Genomic DNA, 26,315 nt, shown 5'->3' with positions numbered 1-26,315 from the left:
AGCTACCGTATTTTCCGGCATATAAGACGACTGGGCATATAAGACAACCCCCAACTTTTCTTGTTAAAATATAGAGTTTGGGATATACTTGCCAGACAAGACTACCCATCTTCCAAATTCAAGGAGGGAGCAGGCCAGTGGCGATTGCACCGTCCGCGGAGCTCCCTTGCAGCCTCTGCAGAGGCCTGGGTCTCTGCGGAGGCCTGGGCCTCCTCAGAGGCCTGGGAAGGAAAAGCAGGCCGGTGGCGATCGTGCTGGCTGCGGAGCTCCCTCGCAGCCTCTGTGGAGGCCTGGGAAGGAGGGAGCAGGCTGGCGGCGATAGCGCCGACTGCGGAGCTCCCTCGTGGCCTCTGCAGAGGCCTGGGCCTGGGAAGACGGGAGGAGGCTGGGCTTAACCCAGCGTATAAGATGACCCCCAACTTTGGAGAAGATTTTCATGGGTTAAAAAGTTGTCTTATACGCCGGAAAATACAATAATTGGAAAGTGTATGGTTTTTTTTTTTAGCAACAACAGCATTGGGAGGACACTGGCAGCAGAAACACCAGTGTTGCCAACAAGCCTGGAAGATATTCCCCAGAATGTTTTACCAAAATCCAAAATCCCTGGAATTCCCCAATATTTATTATTATTATTCAGTCAAAATCCCCGGAAATAAATTAATTAAATTCCCCAGATTCTGGGGAATTACCTGGAAATTGGTAACACTGAGAAACACATACTTTTGAGGTCTAGTTCCAGCAGCAATTCTGCAGTAAACAATGCAATAAAGCTTGAGCTGGGAAAGAATGGGATGCAACTCTAGCCAATCTTAATGTAGCTGGTATGCCTACCTATAACAGGCAAGGTAAGCAGTTGTGGGCTCCACAATCCTTTACTGAGTATGCATGAAGAACAAACCAGTAAGAAAAAGAGAATCAGATATGCCTGCCTCACCAGCTACTTCTAGCATGCTTAAAAAGCATAAACCTGCAAGTCTGACTATCAAAGTGCAAATCATAAATTAAAAAAGTGAGGAGCCTCTGCCTATATGTGCCTGCCAGAAAATTGAGGTCTGCTGGTGGTGAGGACTTCTCTGTGTCCCAGCAGTAAGTTCAGTATACTGTGGCTGCATCTGCACTGCCGAAATAATCCGGCTTGACAACACTTTAACTGCCATGACTCAATGCAATCAGATGCAGCCTGATGTTGTATGGCCACAGTTTAAATTCGGATTGTGGTTTAGCCATAAATAATCCCGATTGGAAAATAACTCTTGTACAATTGCTTCTTGCCTTATTCACTTCTAGAGCCTGGAAGTTACAAGTCAAAATTAATTGTACTGCAATGTTACTTTGTTTTTGACAACTATGGAATAACAAAGTTCCATTCATAAAGGAACAAGTGGCAAAGATATTTCTCCAGGGTGTTTGCACTTGTTTTAAAGTTACTTTTAAAGTGGGATATTAAGGAATTTGGGAGTCATTTTGTATAGAGATTTCCATGATTATTTACCATTCTGTTTGGAAAGCCGAAATTATTTTCTCAGCAAAGAATAATAAAAAGATGAAGAGTTATATGATAAACAATGAAGTTGGCTACATTTTTGTTTTTGCAAAATTAGGTTTCTGCAACAATTTGTGCAACAAATTACTTTTAAAAGTAACTTTTGAAGATGTTTCTTTTCCAATAATCTGTCAGATGGACAATATTGTGAAGAATCCCAGAGCAGATAAAGGTTGAGGCAGGTAATATAATTTAGGGCCACAAATGAATATCACATGGGAGGCCTTTAGATTTCTGGATTGTGTTTTTGGTGTTTTTCAACTTAAAAACAATGCTGGTAATTTGGGCCTGAGTAGGAATCCTATGGAATCTTGGGATTTGTACGTTTAGAAGATTTTTAGCCTTCTCTGCCAAAAAGTGCTGGTGCTTCACAAAACTACGAATCCCAGGATTCTGTAGGAAGGAGTCATGGCAGTTAAAAGTGGTGTCAAACTGCATTATTCCTGCAGTGTAGATGTACTCACTGATACTGCAGTGTTCTCTTTTTGGGTCTGTCTTTGAATGCCATTAAATGAAAACTTTATTTTCACTTGACAAATTCTCTGAAACTTGTCTTATGGAAGAAGACAAGTTTTTACTTCTTTTCCCCTGATATAATATTTCTTCTATCACTTTTTTGAGGACTTTTGCATCCTGTTGTGGTTTCTTTTTCCATGGGTATGTGCTGTGATACCCGCTTGCATTTGGTCTAGCATGGTGGACAGTTCCATATCCTCTGAAAATAAAGTGGTTCAGTGAACATCTTGTGTTTTTGTTTTGGTTTGTTTGTTCTGGGACATTTGGAACAAAAAATGACCAAGTCTGCTTTTCGAAACTCCTTTGGCTTTATTTCAGGATTGCTGCAAAAGCAAAAGATTTGTTGTGTTGCCATACCCAAGGACAGTAGTTGTGGCATCACCAAGAATATCAAAGGGAAGCCCATAGCTCCAGGCAAAGCTGGAAAAAATTGCAAGGAGAAATTGTAGGAAAGCTATGACTGGCCATTACATGGTATTTATTTATTTAATTTATATACCGCCTTTCTCCCAAATTGGGAGAAAGCTTAGGTTAAAACAAAATACAGATAAAACAATTTATAGTACAAAAGTAAATCAATCAAACAAAACAAAAATAAATAGCCAGTCTTATTAAAACACTCATTTAAAACAATTTTTCAAGTATTTAAAGTAGTGCTTCCCAAACTTTGCTCCTCTAGATGGTTTGGACTTCAGCTCCCAGAATTCCAGACTGTTGGTCAAGGTGGCTGAGGCTACTAGAAGTTGAAGTCTAAAACACCTGGAGGGGCAGCGTTTGGGAATCACTAATTTAAAGTATAATAATGAAGCTAGAAGTACAACACCCCACGAAAAAGACCCTTTTTGTAACAGCCAAAGATCTGGCTAAATAAAGAAGTCTGAATAAAAAGTATTAAATTTCATGGTCTTGTGGTCTTATGTAGCTCTTTGTTTTCATTGTCTGATAAATGAACCATGAATTATGTGTGGTGATTTGAAGTACACCTTGTCATGGTGAAATAACAGTAATCTGCAAATGACTCAAGTCATGCAAATTGTGTGTGGATAACCTCATAGGAGGAATGGAAATCTATAAAATGGTCATCCAGAAGATATATGCTGGAGAACCCTAAAATTCCTGGGGAGGGCAAGAATGGTTTGGTTAGACTACAAAACCCTGAAGCGTATGTCTCCTTCCTTAGTCATGAGTTAGGGTGCATCTACACTGTAGAAATAATGCAATTTGACACCACTTTAACTGCCATGCTTCCATGCTACAGAAGGCCTTTGACAAGGTTTCCCATGACATTCCTGCAAACAAGCTTGTAAAATGTGGACTAGACAAGGTAACTGTTACATGGATTTGTAACTGGTTGACTGGCCAAACCCAAAGGGTGCTCAACAATGGCTCCTTTTCATCCTGGAGAGAAGTGACCAGTGGGGTCCCATAGGGCACTGTCCTGGGCCCAGTGTTATTCAACATCTTTATCAATGACCTGGATGACAGAATTGGGAGCATACTTATCAAATTTGCAGATGACACCAAATTAGGAGGAATAGCTAATACTCCAGAGGACAGGATCAAAATTCAAAATGACCTGAATAGACTAGAAAGCTGGGCCAAAGCTAACAAAATGAAATTCAACACGGAGAAATGTAAGGTACTGCACTTAGGGAGAAAAATAAAATGCACAGATACAGGATGGGGGACACCTGGCTGAATGAAACTACATGTGAAAGGGATCTGGGAGTCCAAGTAGACCACAAGTTGAACATGAGTGAACAGTGTGATGCGGCAGCTAAAAAGGCTAATGCAATTTTAGGCTGCATCAATAAAAGTATAGTGTCTAGATGAAGAGAAGTAATAGTGCCACTATATTCTGCTCTGGTCAGGCCCCACCTGCAATATTGTGTCCAGTTCTGGGCACCACAATTCAAAAAGGACATTGAGAAACTGGAGCGTGTCCAGAGGAGGGCGACTAAAATGGTGAAACGTCTGGAAACCATGCCCTATATTTGAAGGGATGTCATATTGAGGAGGGAGCAAGCTTGTTTTCTGCTGCTCCAGAGAACAGGACCCAGAACAATGGATGCAAGCTCCAGGAAAAGAGATTCCACCTCAACATTAGGAAGAACTTCCTGACAGTAAGGGCTGTTCGACAGTGGAACAAACTCCCTCGGAGTGTAGTGGAGTCTCCTTCCTTGGAGGTCTTTAAGCAGAGGCTAGATGGCCATCTGTCAGGGATGCTTTGATTGTGATTTCCTGCATGGCAGGGGGTTGGACTGGATGGCCCTTGTGGTCTCTTCCAACTCTATGATTCTATGAGAATCCTAGGATTTGTAGTTTGGTGAAGTTGTAGTTGTGAGCCTTCAAGTCATTCCCGCCTTATTGTGACCCTAAGGCAAAGCTATCACAGGTTTTTCTTGGCAAGATTTTGTTCAGAGGGGGTTTGCTATTGCCTTCCCTTGAGGCTGAGAGTCTGTGACTGGCCCAAGGTCACCCAGTGGGTATCATGGCCAAGTGAGGAATCAAACCCTGGTCTCCAGAGTTGTAGTACAACACTTAAACCACTACGCCACACTGGCTCTCACCAGCATGCTTTATCAGAGAAGGCAAAAAACTTTGTAAAACTACAAATCCCAGGATTCCATAGGCTGAACTACAACACTGACAGTGGTATCAAACTGCCTTATTTCTACATGTAGATGTACTGTACGATTTGAGCATTGTACCGTCAGTAGACCGAAAAGATGCGAACATGTTTATCCTCCAGCCTTTTTTTATGGTGTTGTTGATGGAATTGCTTTCTTGTGTTCAGCGCATAGGTCAAGGCAGCCTTCCTACTTGTTGCTGGAGATGAACACAGTTTTACTACGTGGCGAGTAGGAGGTCATCTCTGTTTGAGCTTCTTTCTGACCTCTGGCCTGACTGTTTTGGCATTCAGGTCAGGCTTAAGAGAGCAGACATTGTGCTTGTGCGGATGCTGTTTCTGTGCACCACCTAGCGGAATCATAGCAAAATACATAAGCCTGCCTTGACACTGTGTAACTTCGTCATTTCCAACTTACATCAACTCTATCTTGGGGTTTTCTTGGCAAGTTGCTTCGAAGGGGCTTTGCCATTGCCACTGTCCGAGGCTGAGAGTGTGTGCCTTGCCCAAGGTCACCAAGTGGGTTTCCATGGCTGAGCCGGGATTTGAACCCAGGTCTCCAAAGTCATAGTCCAACACTCAAACCACTATGCCATGCTGGCTCTAAGTGTTCATTAATGCTTCTCACTGACGCAGGTGTTTTTCATTGTACAAGTTGAGTTTCCCTTATCTGGACTTCCAAAATCCAAAATATTGCAAAATACAGAATTATACATATGAGTGTCTGTGATAGTGACATTTTGCTTTCTGATGGTTCAATGTACACAAACTTTGTTTCATGCACAAAATGATTAAAAATATTGTGTATAAAATTACCTTCAGGGTATGTCTGTAAGGTGTATACATAACGTAACTAAATTTAATGTTTAGACTTGGGGGGGGGGAGGGTCCCATATCTAAGATATGTCATTATGTATACGCAAACATTTCAAAATCCCAAAACTCTGAAATCCATAACACTTCTGGTTCCAAGTACCTTTGGATGAGGAAGACTCAACCTGTACAATCGGTTTGTGATTGCTTGCGCAAGGGAAAAATACAGTGTGTAGTGCAACCTGCAACCTTTCCCCCTTGGTTGTGACTCAACCTTCTTTTTGGTAAAAGCAAAAGACTTGTACCTCGTTGAAGTGCCTCAAGCTTTGTCCCATGATGGATTTTGGCTGTTAGTTCTCTCCTGATGTTGCCTTGTGTGAATGGAGCAGCCTCAGACAGGATCAGATAATTGACTCAGTACTGTCTGTTTTGACTGGCAGAAGTTCCGTAATTTTCCTAGGATGTGAGATGCTAAAGATTAAAGGTAGTTTTTCCAAACTCAGTTGTCATAAAGTTAGGCTGTTCCTGTCCTAATTTTCCTTAATCATTATTGTGTGATGTGTTGTTGTTGTTGTTTTTATGATAAACTTTTGTTCTTGCATTCACATCCCCATTCACTAGGACAACCATTTAATTTCGATTATGTAATTATTTAACCCTGCATCTGCCTGATCCATTGTACAATTTTTCCTTCTGTTGTCTCTTCCAGCTTTACCACTTCTTTTTTTGTGCAGTGATTAAGGGTGCAGTTATTGCTTAAATTCAACATTGACATATCGACATTTTACAGTTTTAGAGAAATCTATTATGATGATTATGATTATATTCATTTATATCCCATGTTCCTCCCAGCAATTGGACACAAGCTGGCTAACAATCTATGTAAAACAATGCAGATTAAAAACTATAAAAAGATTTTGACAAAAGTATAAATATAAAATTATCTAAAAAGGAAATTAAACAATTTATCAGCTTAAAATATTTGGATACCGAACTCCATGGATGCTAGCATCCCGTTAAATACAGTGGCATAGTAAACTGGTGTCCCTTATATAAAATGGCAAAATCTAGGTTTGCCTTTTGGAATTTGTATTTTTAAAAATAGTTTTCAGCTGTAGATAGTTGAATCCATGGATGAAGAATCCATGAATATGGAGGGGCAAGTGTGTTAAACATTAAAAGCAATGAAAGGAAATGAGAATATTTGTGTCCTCTGTCCTCCTTACATGTGCATTTCCTTTGTTTGCTTGGTGGTTTGTATTCAAAATCTGAATCCTAGTACAGAGTGAAGTATGATCAGGGTTCCTGCATGGCAGAAGGTTCACTTGTTTTTTCTTCCAACTCTATGATTTTATGATTCTATGCAAAACAAATATGCATTTATGCAAACAGCAACATCTGGAGGCTTTCCTGTCAGTAGAGGCAGTGAATCCACTCTCTGTGTTAGTTTAACTGTATGCCCCCCTTCCCCCCCTCCGCTGCAATATGTCCAGTGTCTTACACAGGGTCTTTAAGTTTGGAGGAAAAATCAGAATGGATTTGCCATCCCACTGAAGCCACAGTTGTACTGAACAGACCTTCTGACTTGAGAATTCAAGTTCCTTCTCAAGCCAGAGCCTGGAGATATTTTTGGCACAGAATGCACCCAAACCCTGATTGTATCTTGTCATACATCTTTTCTCAAGTAAATCTGACACTTCACGGCAAGAGCTGGACAAAGGCCAAATCCTATCAGGTTCACCTTTGTGACTGAGCTTTACTGTCTAAGGATACAAACCAGGGTGGTGAAGTTAATAAAGCAAGATGGGCAGAGGGATGGAAGTCCGAGGCATCCAAGAATTTAAGGTATAGGAACTTAAATGAAAAAGGAAAGGTTACTGGGAAATGAGACCAGTTATGTTTCCAGAAGTGTCATGGAAGGCTTTGTCAGTACTTCTTGGCAGGTCCTCTTAATCTAGAAGAGGTGAATGTTTATTTTAGGAAGATCAAGCCACAGATTCTACTACTGTGGTTCTGAGGTTCAGTAGTACTCATGAAAACATGTTTAGGGCCATGGCTCAAGAGTAGAGCACGTAGAAGGCACCAGATTCAAGTTCTGGCAGCTTTAATTGAAAGAGATCAGGGAGACGTTGATGGAAAGATCTTTCCTTCAGATTCCTCCAAAGTTGTTGACTGTTAGAGTAAAGAGTGCTGAGCTAAATGATATGACTGAATGGGTATAAGGCAAGAGGGCTTTGGAAATGCCTTTTTCCATTTCCCACATTCTGCAAAGGCAGCTAGACATGTCCCTGAAGGCAGATGCCTCTCTCCCATTTTATATAGGGGACACCATTTTACTACACCTTTGTATATAATGGGACTTGATCATCCATGAGTTTTGGTAATCATGGGAGTCCTGGTCAGAAATCTCCTTGGAAGCCAAAATGACAAAACTTAAGGCTGTTGTATTTTGGACTTATCATGGGAAGGCATGTCTCATTAGAAAAGACAATAATGCTGGGAAAGGTGGGGAAAGTAGAAAGAGAGGAGGACCACATACCAGATGGATAGACCCTATTAAGGAGGTCACTAAGCAGAGCAGAGCTGCGGAGGCTAGGGAGTCTTGGAGATGTCACACCCACAGAGTTGCCATGGGTTGAAATCGGCTTGAGGGCAGTTAACAACAACAACAAAAACACATCGATTAGGAGCAGGGACTGTTCAGTTATGGCACCAACAGTTGAATTTTCTCCCCAGAGAGTGCTGCTAGCACTAGACAGTATATGGCTTTAGACATCAATTTAATCTGGTTATTCAATAGGCCCTTGAATTCAATTAATGTTGGTTTTGCACTCTGATTTTTCTTGGTTGTCTATTTTTGTATTTTCCATTCATGGGTGGGTTTATTTGTGTTTTTACAAGAATGGTGGGATAGACATTGTAAAAAAATAAATGAAGACGCTTGGGAAACATAGAATTAATGTGAAGTCAAAGTCTTTCATGGCCGGCATCCATAGTTTTTTGTGAGTTTTTCGGGCTATGTGGCCATGTTCTAGAAGCATTTATTCCTGGTGTTTCGCCGGCATCTGTGGCTGGCATCTTTCAGAGAATGCAGGCTTAGGAGAGAGCTGGATGTATATACTGTATACTGTGTGACCCTGGGTATGGAGGAATTCTATGTTAATCTGTGCATTGTTCTGTTGTTGATGGCAGGGTCCCAGGCTGGGAGGATATGCAAAGAGGATTAGTGTCTGCTCTGAGTGGTTTCTCATTTGCATTTGCTGGTAGCCAAACTTTGTTCACTTTAAGGATCCAGATGTTTATGGATTTCAATAGCTTCCCTGTCCGTTCTGACCTGATAGTTGTTGGCATGGTCCACAGTTTCAGTGTTATCAAACAGTATTTTATGCCCAGGATGGTTTATACAGTAATATGTTCTGCCAATGCCGATTTTTCTGGCTGACTCAGTCTGCAGTGTCTCTTGTGTTCCTTGATTCGTGTTTGTACACTGCATTTGGTGGTCCCTATGTAGACTTGTCTACAGCTGCATGGTATCCGGTAAATGACTGCAGCTGTGAGAGGGTCTCTCATGTCCTTCGCTGAGCACAGCATTTGCTGGATTTTCTTGGTTGGTTTGTAAACCATTTGGGTGTTTCTTCACCAGTTTCCCTATTCTGTCTGTGACTCCTTTGATGTATGGTCAAAATACCTTCCCTTTTGGTGGCTGCTTGTCTTCATTCTCTGGGTTTTTCTGGTCCTGACAGCCCTTCTGATGTCTGTACTGGAATAACCATTCATTTGTAGAGCCCAGTCTAGGTGCTTCAATTCATCTTCCAAGAAGTGGGATTCACAGTTCCATTTTGCCCGGTCTACAAGTGTTTTTATTGTGCTTCTTTTTTGTCCTGAGTTCTTGTGTAGGTATCTGTCCATGCGTGTAGGTTTTCTGAACACTGTATAGCCCAAACATTGATTTGGTTTGCGAATTCAAGAGTGGCAGTGTTCCTTAATGGTTTTTTAAAAACAACAATGACATAGTTAATGATTGTGACCCTTGAATTGTAAAACATAGTACCTAAGAAATACATAAAGTACACAACTCAATTGAACCAATTAATGAAACTAAACGTTATGACAAGTGCAGAGTTGTTCAGCTAAATGATCCAGTCTCTCAACACTACAGATTTCCCTCTTCCTACAAGAGGAACTAAGAGCCACAATAAGAGAAGGAGAAACAGAAAGCTTTTCCAGAAATGTCCAAAGGCCTTTCCCCCCAATTAAGAATTAATCAAATACCCTCTAGATTTATCAAAAGATAGTTCTGAATCTCTAAACAAAATTGCTCTTCAGTACCTGTAAACTGGACAAATGAGTTGCTAGTGTATAGAATTCCTTTCCTAATGTGCTGTAATACTTTCACTCTTTTCTTTTCAATCTGTTTTAAATTGCTTTAATTTTGTATACAGTTTAGTGCCATTTTAAACATAGGAGTTTATCACACATGGGGAAAATCAGGCATTTAAATGGGCATTATCCAGCGATATTCACAGCATCACGGTGAAGATTTTTACATGCATCATGATTAAAGATGACTTATACCAGGAATAACCAGAGAATAACCAGCAGCAAATCATTCACAACAGAAGTAGATTGAAGTCTATGAAAGATCATGCTGCCAATTTCTTTCTTTCAGTTAGTCTCCAAGGTGGTACAAGATCTCTCTACATACTGATTCTACAGACTAACACGGCTATATCTTTGAATTGTACCACTAGAGAACCAGTTTGGCACAGTGGTTTGAGTGTTGGCCTATGAATCTGGAGACTAGGGTTTGAATTCCTGCTGAGCCGTGAAACTCATTGGGTGACCTTGGGCAAGTCACATGCTCTCATCTTCAGGAAAAGCCAATGGCAAACCGCCTCTGAATAAATCTTGCCAAGAAAACCCCATGATAGGTTCACCTTAGGGTCATCATAAGTCTGAAATGACTTGAAAGCACATGACATCAGCAAATTATAATGTGCCACATTTTCTAGTTCCAGAATAAAGCCAATGAGTGCCCTGTTTCCTCTGCTTCTTTGAGCCATGAAGGGTGTACAGTGTATGATTATGCTGTTACCATGTCCGACATGAGAGGCAGTTATGTGGCATTTGTTCACACAAAAACCACTTTATCTTGTAGTGCTTTTCTGGCTCCCCTTTTAAATCTGTCCTTTTGGGACCAAATGGAGTGACAAAAGGTGAGATGCCTTTTAAAATGATTAGAATGGCGCCTGCTGGTAACACTATATTTTAAGGATCTGTCAGCATTTCCATTTATAAACTTGAGTTTTCAGTGGATTAAAAGTTAATTGAGAAACTCCTCTATGTAGTTAAATAATTAAAGGAATACATCTGACTGGACTTGTGTAGTTGAGCAGAAGAGGACTGGCTCATTGTAGCTGAGCTAGAAACTTTAAAATATTCTTTATTGCTCCCCCTTTCCTTTTTTTATTAGCTCTGAGTACATCTCTGCCCACAGTGGGTACCTGATCCAGATGCACTGCTTCCAAATTTTTATAATAATAAATAATAAAAATAAAATTTTTATTTATATCCCACCCTTCCCACGATCAGGGCGGCTTACAACAGGTTAAAAACAGCACAACAATACAACAATTAAAATATACAACAATAAAAAGCAGGAAAAAAAGCCCCATAGCCCAACCTCTTGGCCACGGAAGAGGAGGGAGGCCCACAGGGTTTTATTCGGGGAATGCCTGCTGGAACAGGAAGGTTTTTAGGTCCTTCCTGAATTGGGCCAGGGTGGTAGACGAGCGGAGCTTAGTGGGCAGCGCGTTCCAAAGGGCTGGGGCAGCCGTGGAAAATGTCCTCCGTGTCGTGGAGGCTAATCTAGCCCCAGGCACCTTCAATAATGATTGTGAAAGAAGTCTGTAGGATTGGTAGCTCCCTCACCAAGGTGATAGCTGGCATGGGACACATCCTTGTCCTTCCTTTGACCAAGGGTTCATCTATACTTGAATTTACCCTAGTTTAATGCAAGTGGGGGAGTTCCCATTTTAGGCTGTATCTGTGCATGCAACAAAATGAGATTGGAGGACCTTTCAGATGATAAAATGAAATATTCACTGAGTTAAAAAGAAAACAGCACACAGGGATGAATATTATATACAAAGGGATCTTGTAGCACTTTTTGGACTAACTGTGAAAAATGTCGGATAAACTTTCCTAGACTTGCTCTACTTCCTCAGATGTCTCAGAGGAATCCTATTGGTGGTGGTGTTGGGTTAAGTCAAGTTGTTTCCAACTTATGTTAACCCTAAGGTGAACACACTGTGCCAAGAAAACCCTTAGGGTTACTATAAGTCAGAAGATTTGAAGGCACACAACAACAAAAGGTGATTCTATCATAGGATTTTCTTGGCAAAATTTGTTCATCAGGAGTTTGCCTTTGCCTTCCTCTGAGGCTGAGAGAGTGTGACTTGCCCATGGTCACCCAGTGGGTTTCCATGCCCAAGTGGGAATTCAGATCCTGGTCTCCAGAATCAATAGTCCAACATGCAGTCTGCTACACCATTCTGACCCTCTATTAGTGTCATACACACATGTAAATTTCCTTATGCATGTGATTGTACTTTCTTGGCCACTTCATTTCTCTTCAGTTCTTGGTTGCATATGTGAAGTTCTGCAGGTGTAACCATCTCACAATCAGTTTTGCATTCACAGATGCTGTATAACTATATGTTAGTTCATTACACCACTTTATTCAGTAGGATTGCATAAACAGCTGTTATGCTTAATGGGACAATAAACACGCATACCCATAGATATGCAATCTGTGGCACAATGCCTGTATTCAAAAGAAGGGTGGATTACTGCATCCACTACATAACTGTGAGTATAAATTTAACACACACACAAACATAGACACACATAATAATAATAATAATAATAATAATAATAATAATAATAATAATTTTTACCCCGCCTTTCCATAAAAAATGATCAAGGCAGCTTACAAGGGTTAAAACATCACAAACATCACTAAGCAATACAGGATAAAAACAATTACAATATTACAATTACAATATAAAAATTAAAACGTTACTACAAAGTGGGAACAGGAATCAATATAAACCACACATAACAAGGGCAAGGAAATGGAAAAGATGATTGAATTTAACTGGTCCGGGTCGGTAGGGAAAACAGAGGGAGAGAAAAACAGAATGAGTTAGCTATGTAGAGAGATGTTGTAGCTGAAATAAAGATTAACTGAAATTAATGAAGTTGGCAGCATGAGCTTTTATAGACTTCAGTCTGCTTCCTCAGATGCATCTAAGGAAGTACACTGAAGTCTACAAAAGCTCATGCTGCCAACTTCTTTATTTCAGTTAGACTCAAAGGTGCCACAAGATCTCTCTACATACTGATACTGCAGACTAACATGGCTATATCTTTGAGCCGACACACATAGATTTACAACTAGCAAAATCAAAACTGAGTGGTTGCCTAAGAAAACCCTATGAAATTGATGGGGTAGCCATAAGTCAGCAGGTGACTTGAAGGCACATACTCACATAGATTTCCAGTGTATAAACATGATGTATATTAGCCACAGCAGTCAAAGGGCTGAGGAACGTCCTTTGTTTCTGAAGTGCTAGTTTTCTACATACAGTACAGTACTAGTTTTCTACAGTAACCATGGATTCTGCATCCACAGTTTCAGTTACTTGGGGTGTTTGTTATATACAGTACAATAGCAACATCAAGATTTCCTTTTTGTAATTTATATTGTTTTATAATATTTTGAAGCTGGGGATGGTTGAATCCCTGGATAAAGAATTAGTGGATATGGAGGGCTGGCTGTATTATGGTTTTGTTCCGCAGTTTACTTTGTTTTGGCATGTGAAGGCAATGTGTTGTGAAAAGTACTTTTTCAATCTTTTATTAAGTAAATGATGACTAAGGTGAGGACATATAAATCAAGATCCATGCACCAAACAGCCTGGCAACAGCCATGCACCATGAGGATTGAATAAAATCTGCTACATTCAGGGATAGTTTTTCCTCTAGGATAAATATGAACAGGCTGGAGCTTTTATGCCATGCTTGTGGACTTCATATTGGGCACCGGTGCACACAGCATGCAAACCTAGATGACCCTTTCCCTATAAAGTAAGACTGCTTCTTACCATTGGTATGTAATTGCAGCAGATATGCCAAGTAAGTTATGCTCGGTTTTTGGCATGCGTCTAAACAAAAGCTGAGAACTTGACATAGCAGGGGCACTTTATCATTTGCAGCCACTCTTACAGATTCAGCAGTTCATTCCATACTGCTATGCTGTAGACTCGGTTAATTATTTACTCTTCCAACACCCCCTGTGCCATGTTTACTCATATTCCCACATGTCATGCCTAGTGCAGCATTGTCCATCTGTCAGTTCTGTGATAAGAGCTGTAGTGAGTGGTGGCGTTTTATGGCTTCTCTCCATTGTAATGTTGCAGAAAGAGGTACAAAAGGTTGTGCTTTCACTTTGAAGGTTTAGAAAAACCTTTGTTCTCACTTATTCCTTTGGGGGTTGGCCCAAAATACTGCATATCTATGTTGGTGATTCCCGCCCCCCCCCCCCCCCCCAATTTAAACAGCTAATGTATTTTCTGTTCTTCTCCCCTACTCTCTTCATGTGATGTTGAGTCCTCATTGTATTTTCCTTTCTGCTTTTTAACCTCTGGGGTGTGCTTTGGTAAATTTAGGTGGGGTACAAACCGCCGCTTTGCGGCGCTCCCCCGCCGCCGCCATTTGCTCCGTGCGGGAGCCGCAGCAGCCAAACCGCGCGACTCCCGTGCGGAGCAAAAAAGAAGCTCCATTTCGGAGCTTCTTTCTGCGGCGCATCTATGATGTCGCGAGGCGCCTGGCGCGGACTCGCGACGTCATAGGCGCCGCGACACGTCTGGACGCTGTGCGTCCAGTACGTAAAGATGGCGGTGCCCATGTAGAAGGGGCGCCGCCATCTTGTACGTATAGGATACGTACTAGGGTTAGGGGGGTGAGGAAGCACCGCCCCTTCCTAACCCTAGTATGTATCCTATACGTACTAAATGGCGGTGTGTATCCCGCCACAGACTCTTGGATGTGATGATCATATGGGCTTCCCTCTTTTGATGGTTATGAGTATTATTTTACTTCAAAATGTGGCCAGCCAACCTTGCTGTGTTTGGAGGTTCTCCTGCACATTCTTCTGAGTTAAGGTATTTTAACTCAGCCCTTGTTGTTATGCTCCAGTGTCCTGTCACCATTTGGCTTTGGATATGCACTTTGATACCGCTTTTAACTGCTATGGCTCCATGCAGTGGGATCTTGGGGATTTATAATTTGATGAGGGACATTGGATGCAGCTACACTGTAGAAATAATGCAGTTTGACACCATGGTTTGCCATGGTCCCATCTTACAGAATTCTGGAAGTTGTAATTTTGTATGGCAACGGGCATGCTTGGGCCGAGAAGGCTAAAGACCTTGTAATGCAAAACCCAGGATTTCATAGGATGAAGCTACAGCACTTAAAGGGTGTCAAACTGGATTATTTCTACAGTGTAGATGCATCCTTAGAATAATCTAGTGCAGGTAATATTTGGACACTCAGTTAGATTTTAGGGTGAGCTGAATATTTAGAAAAACAAGTTCTGAGTGGGGATGGAATGGAGGTGTGAAATGTTTCTGTATTTTAATGTTTAAATTTCCTTTTAAAGTTGTAATGGATATGTATACATTCTATTTATTTTTGCCCCAGGTAGGCCCCTTCCATTCTTGATTCCTTACCCAGAGTGATGGAAAACTCCTCTGTGGCTTCTGCCTCATCTGAGGCAGGGAGTAATCGTTCGCAAGAGATTGAAGAGCTAGAGCGGTTCATCGACAGCTACGTTTTAGAGTATCAAGTCCAAGGTCTGCTAACCGACAAAACGGAAGGAGATGGGGAGAGTGAGAGAACACAGTCTAACGTCTCACAGGTTGGTACAGGATGGCATTTCGTAAAAAGGAAGAGTGATTAGGTTTTGTTTTTATGTCAAACTGTTTTCCTAATTGTAACAGTAATGAAAATGATAATGAATAATAATATTTATTTCTTACATGCCTCTACCTATGGTGGGGAACAGGTTAAAATACAGCAACAAATTAGCACATAACACAATTAAAAACATGGGCAAAAACAAAAATACTTTGAACATTCCAACAGGCCAGGGAAATGGCTGGCACAAGAATTAAGAAAATGAAGGAATGAAAACTAGTTATGGAAATAAAATAGGGAATGAAATACATAAAAATCAAACAAAATAAATAAGAAATTGAAAGAAATTTCACAGATTTGTTTAAAGAAGAACAAACTACTCCTCAACATTTTCAGAACACAAATAAATACCCAGAAAAACAATATCAGGTGCCACAAATCTCAGATAAACAGAGGAAAACTTTTACATCAGCTGGTAACTATAATAGAATTTGTAGAGACTATTAGAAAACAACAGGATGGTAAAGCACCTGGTCCAGACAGTTTACAGTCTTATACTATAAAAATCTGGAAGATGAACTGATGACTCCCATTCAAACATTGATAGATCAAATTCTGAAAGGAACAAGACCAAAATCATGGGATGAAGCTGATGTTAAATTAATTCCCAAAGAAGATTACTGGATACATGAAGACCAAAGTGGACTTCTCCCAAAAAGATTAATGAGGCTAAATTAAAACTTTCCTTGATATTATAAAACATTATGACAAAAATTCTCTCGAAATAAGTATTGTTTGAGTGTTATTCCTAGAAACGGAGAAGGCATTTGGCAGCATCAGCTGGCAGTTCATGTTGAATACTCTAGAATAATTACAGTTGGGGCATTTTTTTTAAAAAAAGAAATGATTGTTAATTTATGAATCGCAAACCACACAAGTTATAATTAGTGGGCAGAGAAAAACATTGATGCCAATTAAAATATATATAATCAGTTAAAAATATAAGTTTAAAAAGCATAATTTTAAAACTATCAGGATAGGTCTACTGGAAGAGATTGATCTTTCATGTTGTTTTAAAGTCAGACAGCTTATCCAGCTGTTGAATCGCTTTCAGCAGGTCATTCCACAGTTTGGGGATGGTTGAAGAAAATGTTCTCTGGTTCACAGTTGCCAGCCTAGTCCTGGTTGACTAAAGTCAACGTATGTATCTGAAGACCTGAGTGTATAGAATGGATTATACAGGCAAAAGCAATTGTGTAGGTAACCTGGATCCAAACCATATAGGGCCTTAAGGGTAATAACCAACATTTTGCACTTTGTGATTCTGGCTCTCAGATCTGTTGATACAGGATAAAATAGAAATGCTTTTAAATAAATAACAGTGACTTCATTCTGTCACCGGACCATCCTAAAAATGGTAAGTCAACACTTACTATCACATTGGTCCAGTGGATCTGTTTTAGTTGAGACTACCAACAGGATTCATGTCAGTGCTTTCCAGTGACCAGGGCAGGAAACCTTTAAGTTAGAAAAGAGATTGTAAAAGTTCCTTTTTAGATGATCACTCCCAGAATCTCTCATAGCCAGTATGGGGGGTTCAAGGATTTGAAACTGTTCCACATTCTGGTACTTACATGCTACAAATGAGTATTATGTGGATAGTTACATGTGATGGATAGCAGAGCAAAGGGCCTAGCTATCATGTGTAACTAAACTATTGGTTGTTTAATAGTCAGTTTTTGTTGTTAATTTCATTTCGAAGCGAGGTTAATGAGGGGGTAAAAGTGGAATGTAGGAAGTGAAGCAAAGAGGAATGTGAGAATTTAGAAAGGTTTAAAACAGATACAGGTTATAACTTTGAAATCAGTAGTGAGCTGGCATTTATATTTGATGTTTTGAAACACTTTTCTTCAGTAACCATTTTTGTTATTATTTTAATCTCTACTTAAGTGGTATTCATTAACCTATGTGGTATTCATTGTGAGGATATCAGTCATGCACACAATAAAAAACATGTATCCACAAAAAACACCTGTTGGTCCATAGTGCTAGTAACCTTAAGTAGCAAACCCAAGGTGTGATTAAAGATAAATGACAAGGTGCTCAGAGTTAGATTTTGTTTGAGTAATGGATGGGGTGATCCAACACATATGATTTAAAAAGTGATTTAGCAGGCCAGTAACTTTTCTGTGCATAGGTACAAAGCTGACTTGCTTTGGTTTTCTGAGTCTCAAGTCTGAAAGCAATTCTCCTTCTTAAGTTGTTTGGCTTCTCCAATGCTCAATTTTAACTTCAGTATCCCTCAAACCAATAACTTCACTTAGTGCCTTAATATTTCCATTTATCTTTTTAGTGGACAGCTGACTGTAATGAACAGATAGAAGGCACCGGTTCCTCTACAAGAGGCAAGGGTATACCACCTCATAATCAAAACCAGGTAAGGGGCATGAGATTTTTTCACCGATAATGGGCATACGTGATAATGGTGTTGTGTGTATTTCCACCAGCTTGTAAAGCTAAGGTTCATATTGATGCCTTGAACTCTTTGACAGTTTGTAAGAATTTGCAGCATAAAAGCATGATAAATTACCTTATGCTTATTCAGATCATTAGTCCATCTAATGGAGTAATACAGTTAAAGGAGGCTTTCTGAATGAGCAAAGTTCTGAAAACTGAAATAATTTTTATTAGTCCATAGCTTAGTGTGTGGGTGTGTTGGCCTGAGAGGTTATTATTAGCATTTATTTATATAGTGCTATCACTGTATGTATATGGCAATTTACAAGTAAAAGTACAAAAAACAGTTCCCTGCCCTCAGGTTTACAATCTAAATAAAACACAACAAACAAGGAAAATAGGATGGCAGTATGGGCAGGGGACTAAGTCCAGCACATACTGCAATTTCTTCTGGGAACACTGAGGCTACAACAGTGGCAGTTGGGATGGAAGGTGAGCCTTTTAACTGGTTCTGGGTGTAGGTATGATGATGGAGCTGTGTCATTTTTGTCTTTGTCTACATGAGCTGGATGAATCAGTTGCCCTCATCCTCATAGTGACCTATCTTCACAACACAGGGCCAAATCCCCGATTTGAATGCAGAGTATACTCACAACACAAAGCCAGTTCTGCACCATATCTGCTTTTAAATTAGATCAAAGTAACTTTGCAGGAAAATCCAGAGCACTCTGTAGCAGTGCCGGGCAGCTGTTTACACACATGTCCCTGCTGTGTTGCCTGGCAGTGGCAGTGGCAGCACAAATAACTCCCTCTGAGGTCACAACAAGGCACCCAGCCGTGCAATCAATGAAGGGCACCTCATTTCTGACCTCTGTGGGAGTGAATTGGGTTGGTGACAGCAGTGTTGGGCAACACAGTGGGATGCATGTGTAGACAGACACCCGGTGTCTCTATGGAGTGCTCTGGATTTTCCTGCAAATTCCAGAGTAAAACATAAATTACGTTAAGCTGGTTTAAATGCAGGTATGGATATGAGAGCTGGACAGTGAAGAAAGCGAATTAGAAGAAAATCAATTAATTTGAGATGTGGGGCTAGAGAAAAGTGCAGAGAACACCGTGGACAGCCAAAAAGACAAACAAATGTGTCCTTGAACAGTTCAAGTCTCAAATATCCCTAGAAGCCAAGATGATCAAATTAAGGCTGTCACACTTTGACCCCATCATTAGAAGGTATGACTCATTGGAAAAAACAATGGGATAGGTAGAAAGTAGTAGAATGAGAGGAAGACTGCAGATGGCTAGAGATCACAGGCATGAATCTGCAAGATCTAAGCAGACCAATGGAAGACAGGGGTCTTGGAGATGTCTCATCCACAGGGTCGCCATGAGTCCTACTAGGAATGCTGCCTGGCAGAAGAATGCAAATGCATGGTTTGTGTAAAGGCCCTCACCTCCATCCCAACTACCACTCTTCTAAACTTGGAGGAGAGAAGGGGCTTGAAGGAGGGAAGTCGACTCAAGGGCAGTTGTCAACAACAAGAACAAGATGCTATGGTGTGCAGAGAGAATAGGGGAAGCTGGGGCAGTTCTGGGACCAGAACACTCCAGGAGCAACCCAGAGTATTCTGGTTAGTGTAGAGGAGCCTCTTCTTTCCTCCAAGGCCAGCACAGTGGTAGTTGGGATGGAAGTGAGGTCCTTTTCAGAAAGCATACATTTGCATTCCTTTGCCAGGCTGCATTCCTAGTAGGATTGTCTTTGATGTGTTAGTAATGCAGTTATATGTGGCTGTGAATCCATACATGAAAGGATTTTGAATACTAGTAATCTTTGTGAAACTCTATTGATGTAAATTTAGGACTACTTACATACTTCAGAGGAAGCTTGCTTTCCTGTGTCTCAGCTGTAAGGCAAGAGTGAATTCCAGGGAGTGCACCAGCTTTGAACTATAAGGAAAAGATAGGGAATTCTTGGTAGCAATTCCCCTGCTTCTGTTAATGATTAAGATCTTGGAAAAGTTAACTCTTATTACACTACAATTCCCAGAATTGCCTGGCCAGGATAACTTTTACAAGGTCTGGAAAATATCTTAAGAAGTCATAAGTGCATTATGTGGCATTTCTTCTCATAAATTTCCCCATCTATATATGTATATGTCTGCGTTCTAGTTATGCTGTGCAATGAATATTGGATTCAGCTGTAAATTCTTGGCAAGTTTATTCAGACCTAGCTTCTGCATGCTCAATAGGGCTTACTCCCAAGTAACATGCATAAGAATGTAACCATTTTTTTCTTCTTTTTCTTTTAAGTTAGGGAGGGAACTGTGCTTTAAGTTTTATTTGAGTTTTATCACACCACTCCCTTGAGTATTGCCTTCTTTTCTGTATCATTTTATTCTTGCTACAAGGCTTGAGTTTGGTGTACAGAATTTGCAGAATTACTGAGTTCATATACTGGCAGTAACGCTGCAGGGTTGCTGTAGGAAGACTTTGGCTGTGCAATTCATATTAATGCTGATAACTTAGATTAGCTCTATTTGCAGACCTTCCTTCTCTTTCTCAGTCTTTAGGTGGTATAACACAAAACTTCTCAGGCTATTTGATGTAGGAGGCTGACAGTATTTTATTTTCAGTTGTCTGTCTTGTAGCACTTTTTTGGTGGCTTATACAACTATACATCTGCTGCCTTCTTAATGCAGTCCTGGAAGTGTGTCCAGAAAATCTAAACAGTAATTTATTTTTGAATGTTATAGTTGGCATTTGATTTGTTTTGTTTTCGGGCAGTTGATGGAATCCATATAGACTTGATATGAAGGCAATTGTTTATCATTTGTGTTGAAGGACAGATGCAATGCCTCATGCACAAGGTTCAGGCACATAAACAGTGCCCAAAACCACTTGTTCCCAATCTTTAGTCTCTGGAGGTTATTGGATTTCACCTCCCAGGGGTCCAATACAAAAAATTGATAAATACTGTATTTGTCTATAGCCCTGTCAGAAAAGCTAACTGTGGCCTGGTAGACAGGCAGGAAGGGACGGGAAGACGCCACCCCTTTCTGCCCTGGATTGTTGCTGCACCAACCACACGGGCGCAGCAATGATCCGCCCCAAAAAGGAGCTGCAAAAAGCTGCTCCTTTCCACTGCCAAGGCGCCAATAGCACCCTGGAGCAATGCGATGACGTCTCTTGTACTCCGCCCCATTTGGACGTGGCACACAAAGCATGTTATCAGCACATATGCAGCGTGGTCTTAACTCATCAGTCTGATCAGACTTTTTTTTAATGGAAAACTATATTTTGAAAGTTAAGGACAATATACAATCTATTTGTCAATACTATGAAGCTGAGTTAGATTTTCAGTGGTAGACAGTGGGTGCATCTATACTGTAGACATAATGCAGTTTGACACCTCTTTAACTGCCATGTCTCCATCCTACAGAATACTGGGATTTGTAGTTTTGTGAGGCACCAGTACTCTTTGGCAAAGAAAGCTAAAGACTTTGTAAAACTCAAAAACCCAGGATTCCATAGAACAGATTGACAACACTTAATGTGGTGTCAAACTGGGTTATTTCTGTAGTTTAGTGATATTTATTTGTCTTGTTAACTAAGATTGGGGGAGGGGAGGATAAAGAAGAGAGAACTTAATGTTATAATATAGCTATAAGTTAAGAAATATTGGTTATAGGGGGGAAATAAATAAAAAATATATTCAAGAAAACCCTGCCAGCATGGATCAGTTGTAAAGAATTCTGGGAGTTGTCCAAAAACTCCTGGGGACTCTCAGATTGGAAATTATTGCCCTCGGGCACAATGAGGTTGCTCAAAGAAAAACCTGTTCTTGCCATACTGCTAGTTGTGGTAAATAAAGGACCAAGTTCAACAAATGATGCAAAATGAGAAAATGTGCAGATTTTATTACATAATGTGATGTAGAATTCAGCTCCTCAAGGTGCAGATTTTTTTCCCTTCCTTTTAAAACACTGACTATACACAAGCAAGAGAGAAAAAGATTAAAATTTAAAACAGATTAAAAATTTAAAACAGATTAAAATTTAGTTGTGGTCAGAGTCGTTCAGGGGTGTGTTCTAGAGAATGCAACCTAAAAGGAATGTGATACAGTACTAATAAGTCATACTTCTTAATTCAGGACACATGAACAATTTCAGCCTTATAAATAACCCCATGGAAGATAAAAGCCTGTACATATATATATATATATATATATATATATATTGCTAGCCTTCTAAATGCCCCCTGTGCTGTAGCCAGCATGGAAATGCAGAACACTAGCTTCCTAATAGGCTTGTAAATGGAGAGCTGGTGTGAGATAGCGGTTTGAATGTTGGACTAGGATTCTGGGAGACAAGAGTTCAAATCCCCACTAAGTGATGGAAGCTCACATTTTGGGTAAATCACACTTTCTCAGTCTCAGACAAAGACAATGGCAGACCTCTGAACAACTGGTAATGTGATAGGTTTGGTTTAGGGTCTTGGTATGGCAAAAAAAAGACATGAAGGCACACAATAACAACCACAGAGACTTGAAGATAAATGATACTTTATTCTGTCCAGCAGGTTGGTAGTAAGAGGACAGACCCAGGGGTGTAGCTGTTGGGGGAATAAAAATCAAGGCCCTGGCTCCCCAATAAAATTTCCTGTCAGTTTCCAAATTTTAACATTGCAGTGACTTAAAATTCAGAGAAACAGCTGTATTAGTCTGGAATATCCATGTGAAAGCGATCTTGTAGCACATTTGAGACTACGGGCTGGAGCAGACATGCAGGAAAAAGGAGCTCAATCCTGCTTTTTCTGAAAGCAGATTGAAACTCTGCTGTCCGCACGGCCTGCTCCCAAGGTGGGGCCATACATCCAAAGGCAGACCACACAGGATGGTGTCAAGCCACACCACTGGATAATATTTTTTTAATCACCTCTGCACCATGCATGTGCAACATTGCTCAAACACACCACCTGTGACCTCCAGGTTCCTCCCATGTCCTGCCAACATGTTGGCATTGGATGGCTGCTCCTTTGATCAGCCACATCATCACACATGCGATGCTTTGCTAGTACAGTGCATCGGTATATCAGTGTGCAAGTGATACACTGGCAAAGCACAATCATTGAGGCACCTCATTCATACCCCTTTTGCCCCCCTTAACCCCAGGCCCCCCAGTTGGGCTATCTGGTTTGTGTACATTGTAATTACATCCATTGGAGTTGTGGCACTTTCATTTTTTTGCTTTGCCACAGCCTCGCACTGGTGCCGGGCTGTTTATATACAGGCGTGAAGATGCACATTTTCCCTTCTAAGCTGGAGTATCCCAGCTTCTTTTTGCTTTGGTTTTTAGCTTCTGAGCATGACTTTGTTTCGGTTTCCACCTGCTTTGGAGGCTTTCCACCCACCTTCAGAGCTGCTGGAAGCCACTTTATTTTTCCCATCTGTTTCACCCCTGTTTGAGTGAAAAAAGTTGTAGCATAAACTTTTGTAGCCTTGGTCCACTTCCTCAGATGCATGGAGTGTCTTTCCTGGGCACCAGTTCAGTCCATGCTTCTAAGGAAGTAAACCAAATCTATGAAAGGTTATATTACAATTTCTTTTGCTCAGTTACTTTCAAAGGTACTATAAGATCCCTTTGCATACTAGTAACTTAAAATTTCAGTTGAATCTTTACGCGCTCAAAGCAAAGACGCAGGCAATGTGAGGACAGGGAATACAAACCTAGCAAACAGAAGATTACCAGGTTTGAACAGTTCTGAGTGTCTCACTCTCTGTAATGCTAGAAATGTGGGGACCAAAGGAACATTTCATTTAAGGGAGCAGAACTCTTATTTGAAGTCCAGTGTCCTTAGTTTCTTCTCTCTCCCCCCAGTAGGACAAAGCTGTGGGATGGAAGTGGAGAAACCAAGAAGGAGACTGTCCATTTTCCATCGCACATAGAGTCCTTGATCACTTTTGACTTCCAAGGGAGAGGTTAAACACTGTAGGGAGCAACGTGGATGCTCAAGCTAGGACATTTCTAGGCATCTCACCTTCCTGTCACCCTTTAAAGGCCTTTAAAAGTTTTGGGAAGTTGTCCTTGACTAAAGTGAGCTGTTTGTTATTTCCAGGAAGATTGGGATCTCAGCAGCAGTGGCAGTTCGGGATCCCGACCTAGTTCAGGCTCCAGGCATGGGTCTGGATCAAGGTCTGGCGACCGAGAGAGAAGCAACCAGTTCAGGCATTCAACCAAGGTATCTTTTGGTGCTGGTGATGGTGGTGAGGCAAGATAGACTAGGAGAGCTGGAAACGGCATCTCTTCTGTTGGTTGCTGCTTATCGTGGGCTTTGTCCTATAGGGACATGTTCTTTTTGCTCTCTGTGTGTGTATATATATTGGTGTGTTGTGTATGGAATCTGTGGTTAAATAAGTTAGGCCTTGCTTCTCATGGACGGACATGTTGGGTGACTGTAAAGCCCCAGAATTCTGCGATACAAAACTGTGAGTATTAGACAGTGGTACATATTTATATGAAATTTCTTTCTTTGCTTGGTTTGTTCATATTCTGGATTTAAGTATTTTGTGGAGGGATTGTTCTTGGTCTAGTTTTCAAAGCCAGGTTTTTATACCTTGATTTAAAAAAAAAAAATCATGATAAATGAGACACTGAAAGACAGAGTCCGAACAGAGAAACTGGTATCTATGCTGAGAAGAGTCCAGTCTTCTGATAGTAAAATCTCAGTATTTATTCCCTGTACTTCTTGGATTTTTGTAACAGAAAAAAATGTTTGGACCATTCTCTTTCTCCTCACTGTTTCCAGCATTATATACAAAAAGAAAGCAAATGCCACTGAGTGATCTTGGGGAAGTCACATGCTCTCACCCTCAGGGGAAGGCAGTGACAAGCCTCCCCTAAACAAATGTTGCCAAGAAAACCCCGTTGACATAAGGTGAAAATGATTTGAAGGCACACAGCAACAACAACATAAGCAAAGAAATACAATGATAGCAATCACCCCCAAAAAAGTTACCGGTACTTCTGTACATCTTTAATATAGTTAACAAAGGCACAGTACAGACTGCTGAAATATGGCGGCCTGCTGGTGCCTGTTTTTCCTCTGGAGGCTAAGCTGCAGCTGCCAAACCGTGCAGCTTCCCTCCAGTGGAAAAAGAACCTGAAAAAAGCAGGTTCTTTTAAAGACGCAGGGGCAATGTAACAAGTGTGCCACTGGTGCACTCATTATGTAAGTGCCGTGCAGCAATGTGCGGATGCTGCATGGCGCTTACATAACAATGGCAGTGCCCATGTATCCAGGGTGCCACCATTATTATGCTGGTGCCACGTACAAGGTTTGCAGGGCGTGCAGTCACTCCGCCCCCACGCAACCCTCGTACATGACCAGGCCAGCCCAAAGCGCTGGTCTGGGCAGCACCATTGTTCACAAACACTAATAAGGTTTTCAGTTCTTCCAAATGGAATGTGAGAGTTCATTTGTTTAGTAATTTGGACTGTTGTAATCAAAGGCTTACCCCAACCTGGTGTTTTCCAGATGTGTGTCTCCAAATAGATTTCCTAGTGAGCCAACGTGCCTAGCCTATCATAACAATTATGTTTCTAGATAAAATATGTAGGTGAATTTCCCACAATTTCCAAAGTCTGAAGCTTTGCTACTGGGATTTAAAAAAACAACAACTTCTCGCCCTGTGTTATCATGAAAGTTTGGCAACACACATACAAACTAACAAGCCTAAGAAACATGGCAGCCCAAACTGTGATGTGAGCATCTACTTTGAATGGAGGCTATAGAGGGCAAATGAACAAATGGTAAGACAAGATGGTACAAGTACAGCGAATAGGTCCCTTGGCTCATTTTGAAGTCCCTCACCCATTTTTAAAATTCAGAATGTGCTCCATGTCCTCTCAGGATGTGAGGGCAATTTGACCATGTTTTGCTTTCAGAAAAGATTGGTCTGGAGCTAAAACATGGTGAAATTATAATCTATATTTTTCTTGCAAAATGGACCCAGAGTGACTACAGCAGTAAAAATGTTGTTGACAATAGCTGTCTCAAGCTGTCTAATATGGGGGACTGCCATTCCCATCCCCTTGTGTGCCAGGTCCTGGTACCGTATTTGTGTCCATTGTCTATAATTTTTCTTTCATAGAAACTTCTCAGGGACCAGTAGCTGATAACTGAAGCTTGATATTGGTCCATGATCCATCACTTTGAGTAGCACTGCCTTACAAAATAAGTTAAGCATGGATAAAAGAGAATATAAACTTCTTTGTCTTACCAGAGTCAACAGCGTTAAACCTCTCTATCCTCCAATCCTCTTTGAATGACAAAAAGGGCAATTTAGGGGCTAACTGCATCCATGTTGAGTGATCTCCT

The 26,315-nt window shown here is 40.8% G+C and overlaps 1 protein-coding gene across 4 annotated transcripts in view; it reads left to right on the top strand.

Moving 5' to 3' along the window:
* The window catches only part of CTIF (cap binding complex dependent translation initiation factor), a 212,212-nt gene that overhangs the window by 42,085 nt on the left and 143,812 nt on the right, over positions 1 to 26,315 (top strand). For 2 of the 4 annotated variants that reach the window (XM_042450142.1, XM_042450140.1), the window contains exons 2-4: positions 15,270 to 15,486; positions 17,839 to 17,922; positions 24,054 to 24,176. In XM_042450142.1, the coding sequence (XP_042306076.1) occupies positions 15,307 to 15,486; positions 17,839 to 17,922; positions 24,054 to 24,176 (387 nt within the window). In that variant the 5' untranslated portion in view covers positions 15,270 to 15,306. The remainder of the gene's footprint in view (positions 1 to 15,269; positions 15,487 to 17,838; positions 17,923 to 24,053; positions 24,177 to 26,315) is intronic. The other 2 variants (XM_042450144.1, XM_042450143.1) reach the window with 1 other exon arrangement.

This window comes from Sceloporus undulatus, chromosome 2 (genome assembly GCF_019175285.1).
Source record: "Sceloporus undulatus isolate JIND9_A2432 ecotype Alabama chromosome 2, SceUnd_v1.1, whole genome shotgun sequence".
Lineage (NCBI taxonomy): Eukaryota > Metazoa > Chordata > Lepidosauria > Squamata > Phrynosomatidae > Sceloporus > Sceloporus undulatus.
This window is presented reverse-complemented; position numbering and strand designations above follow the sequence as displayed.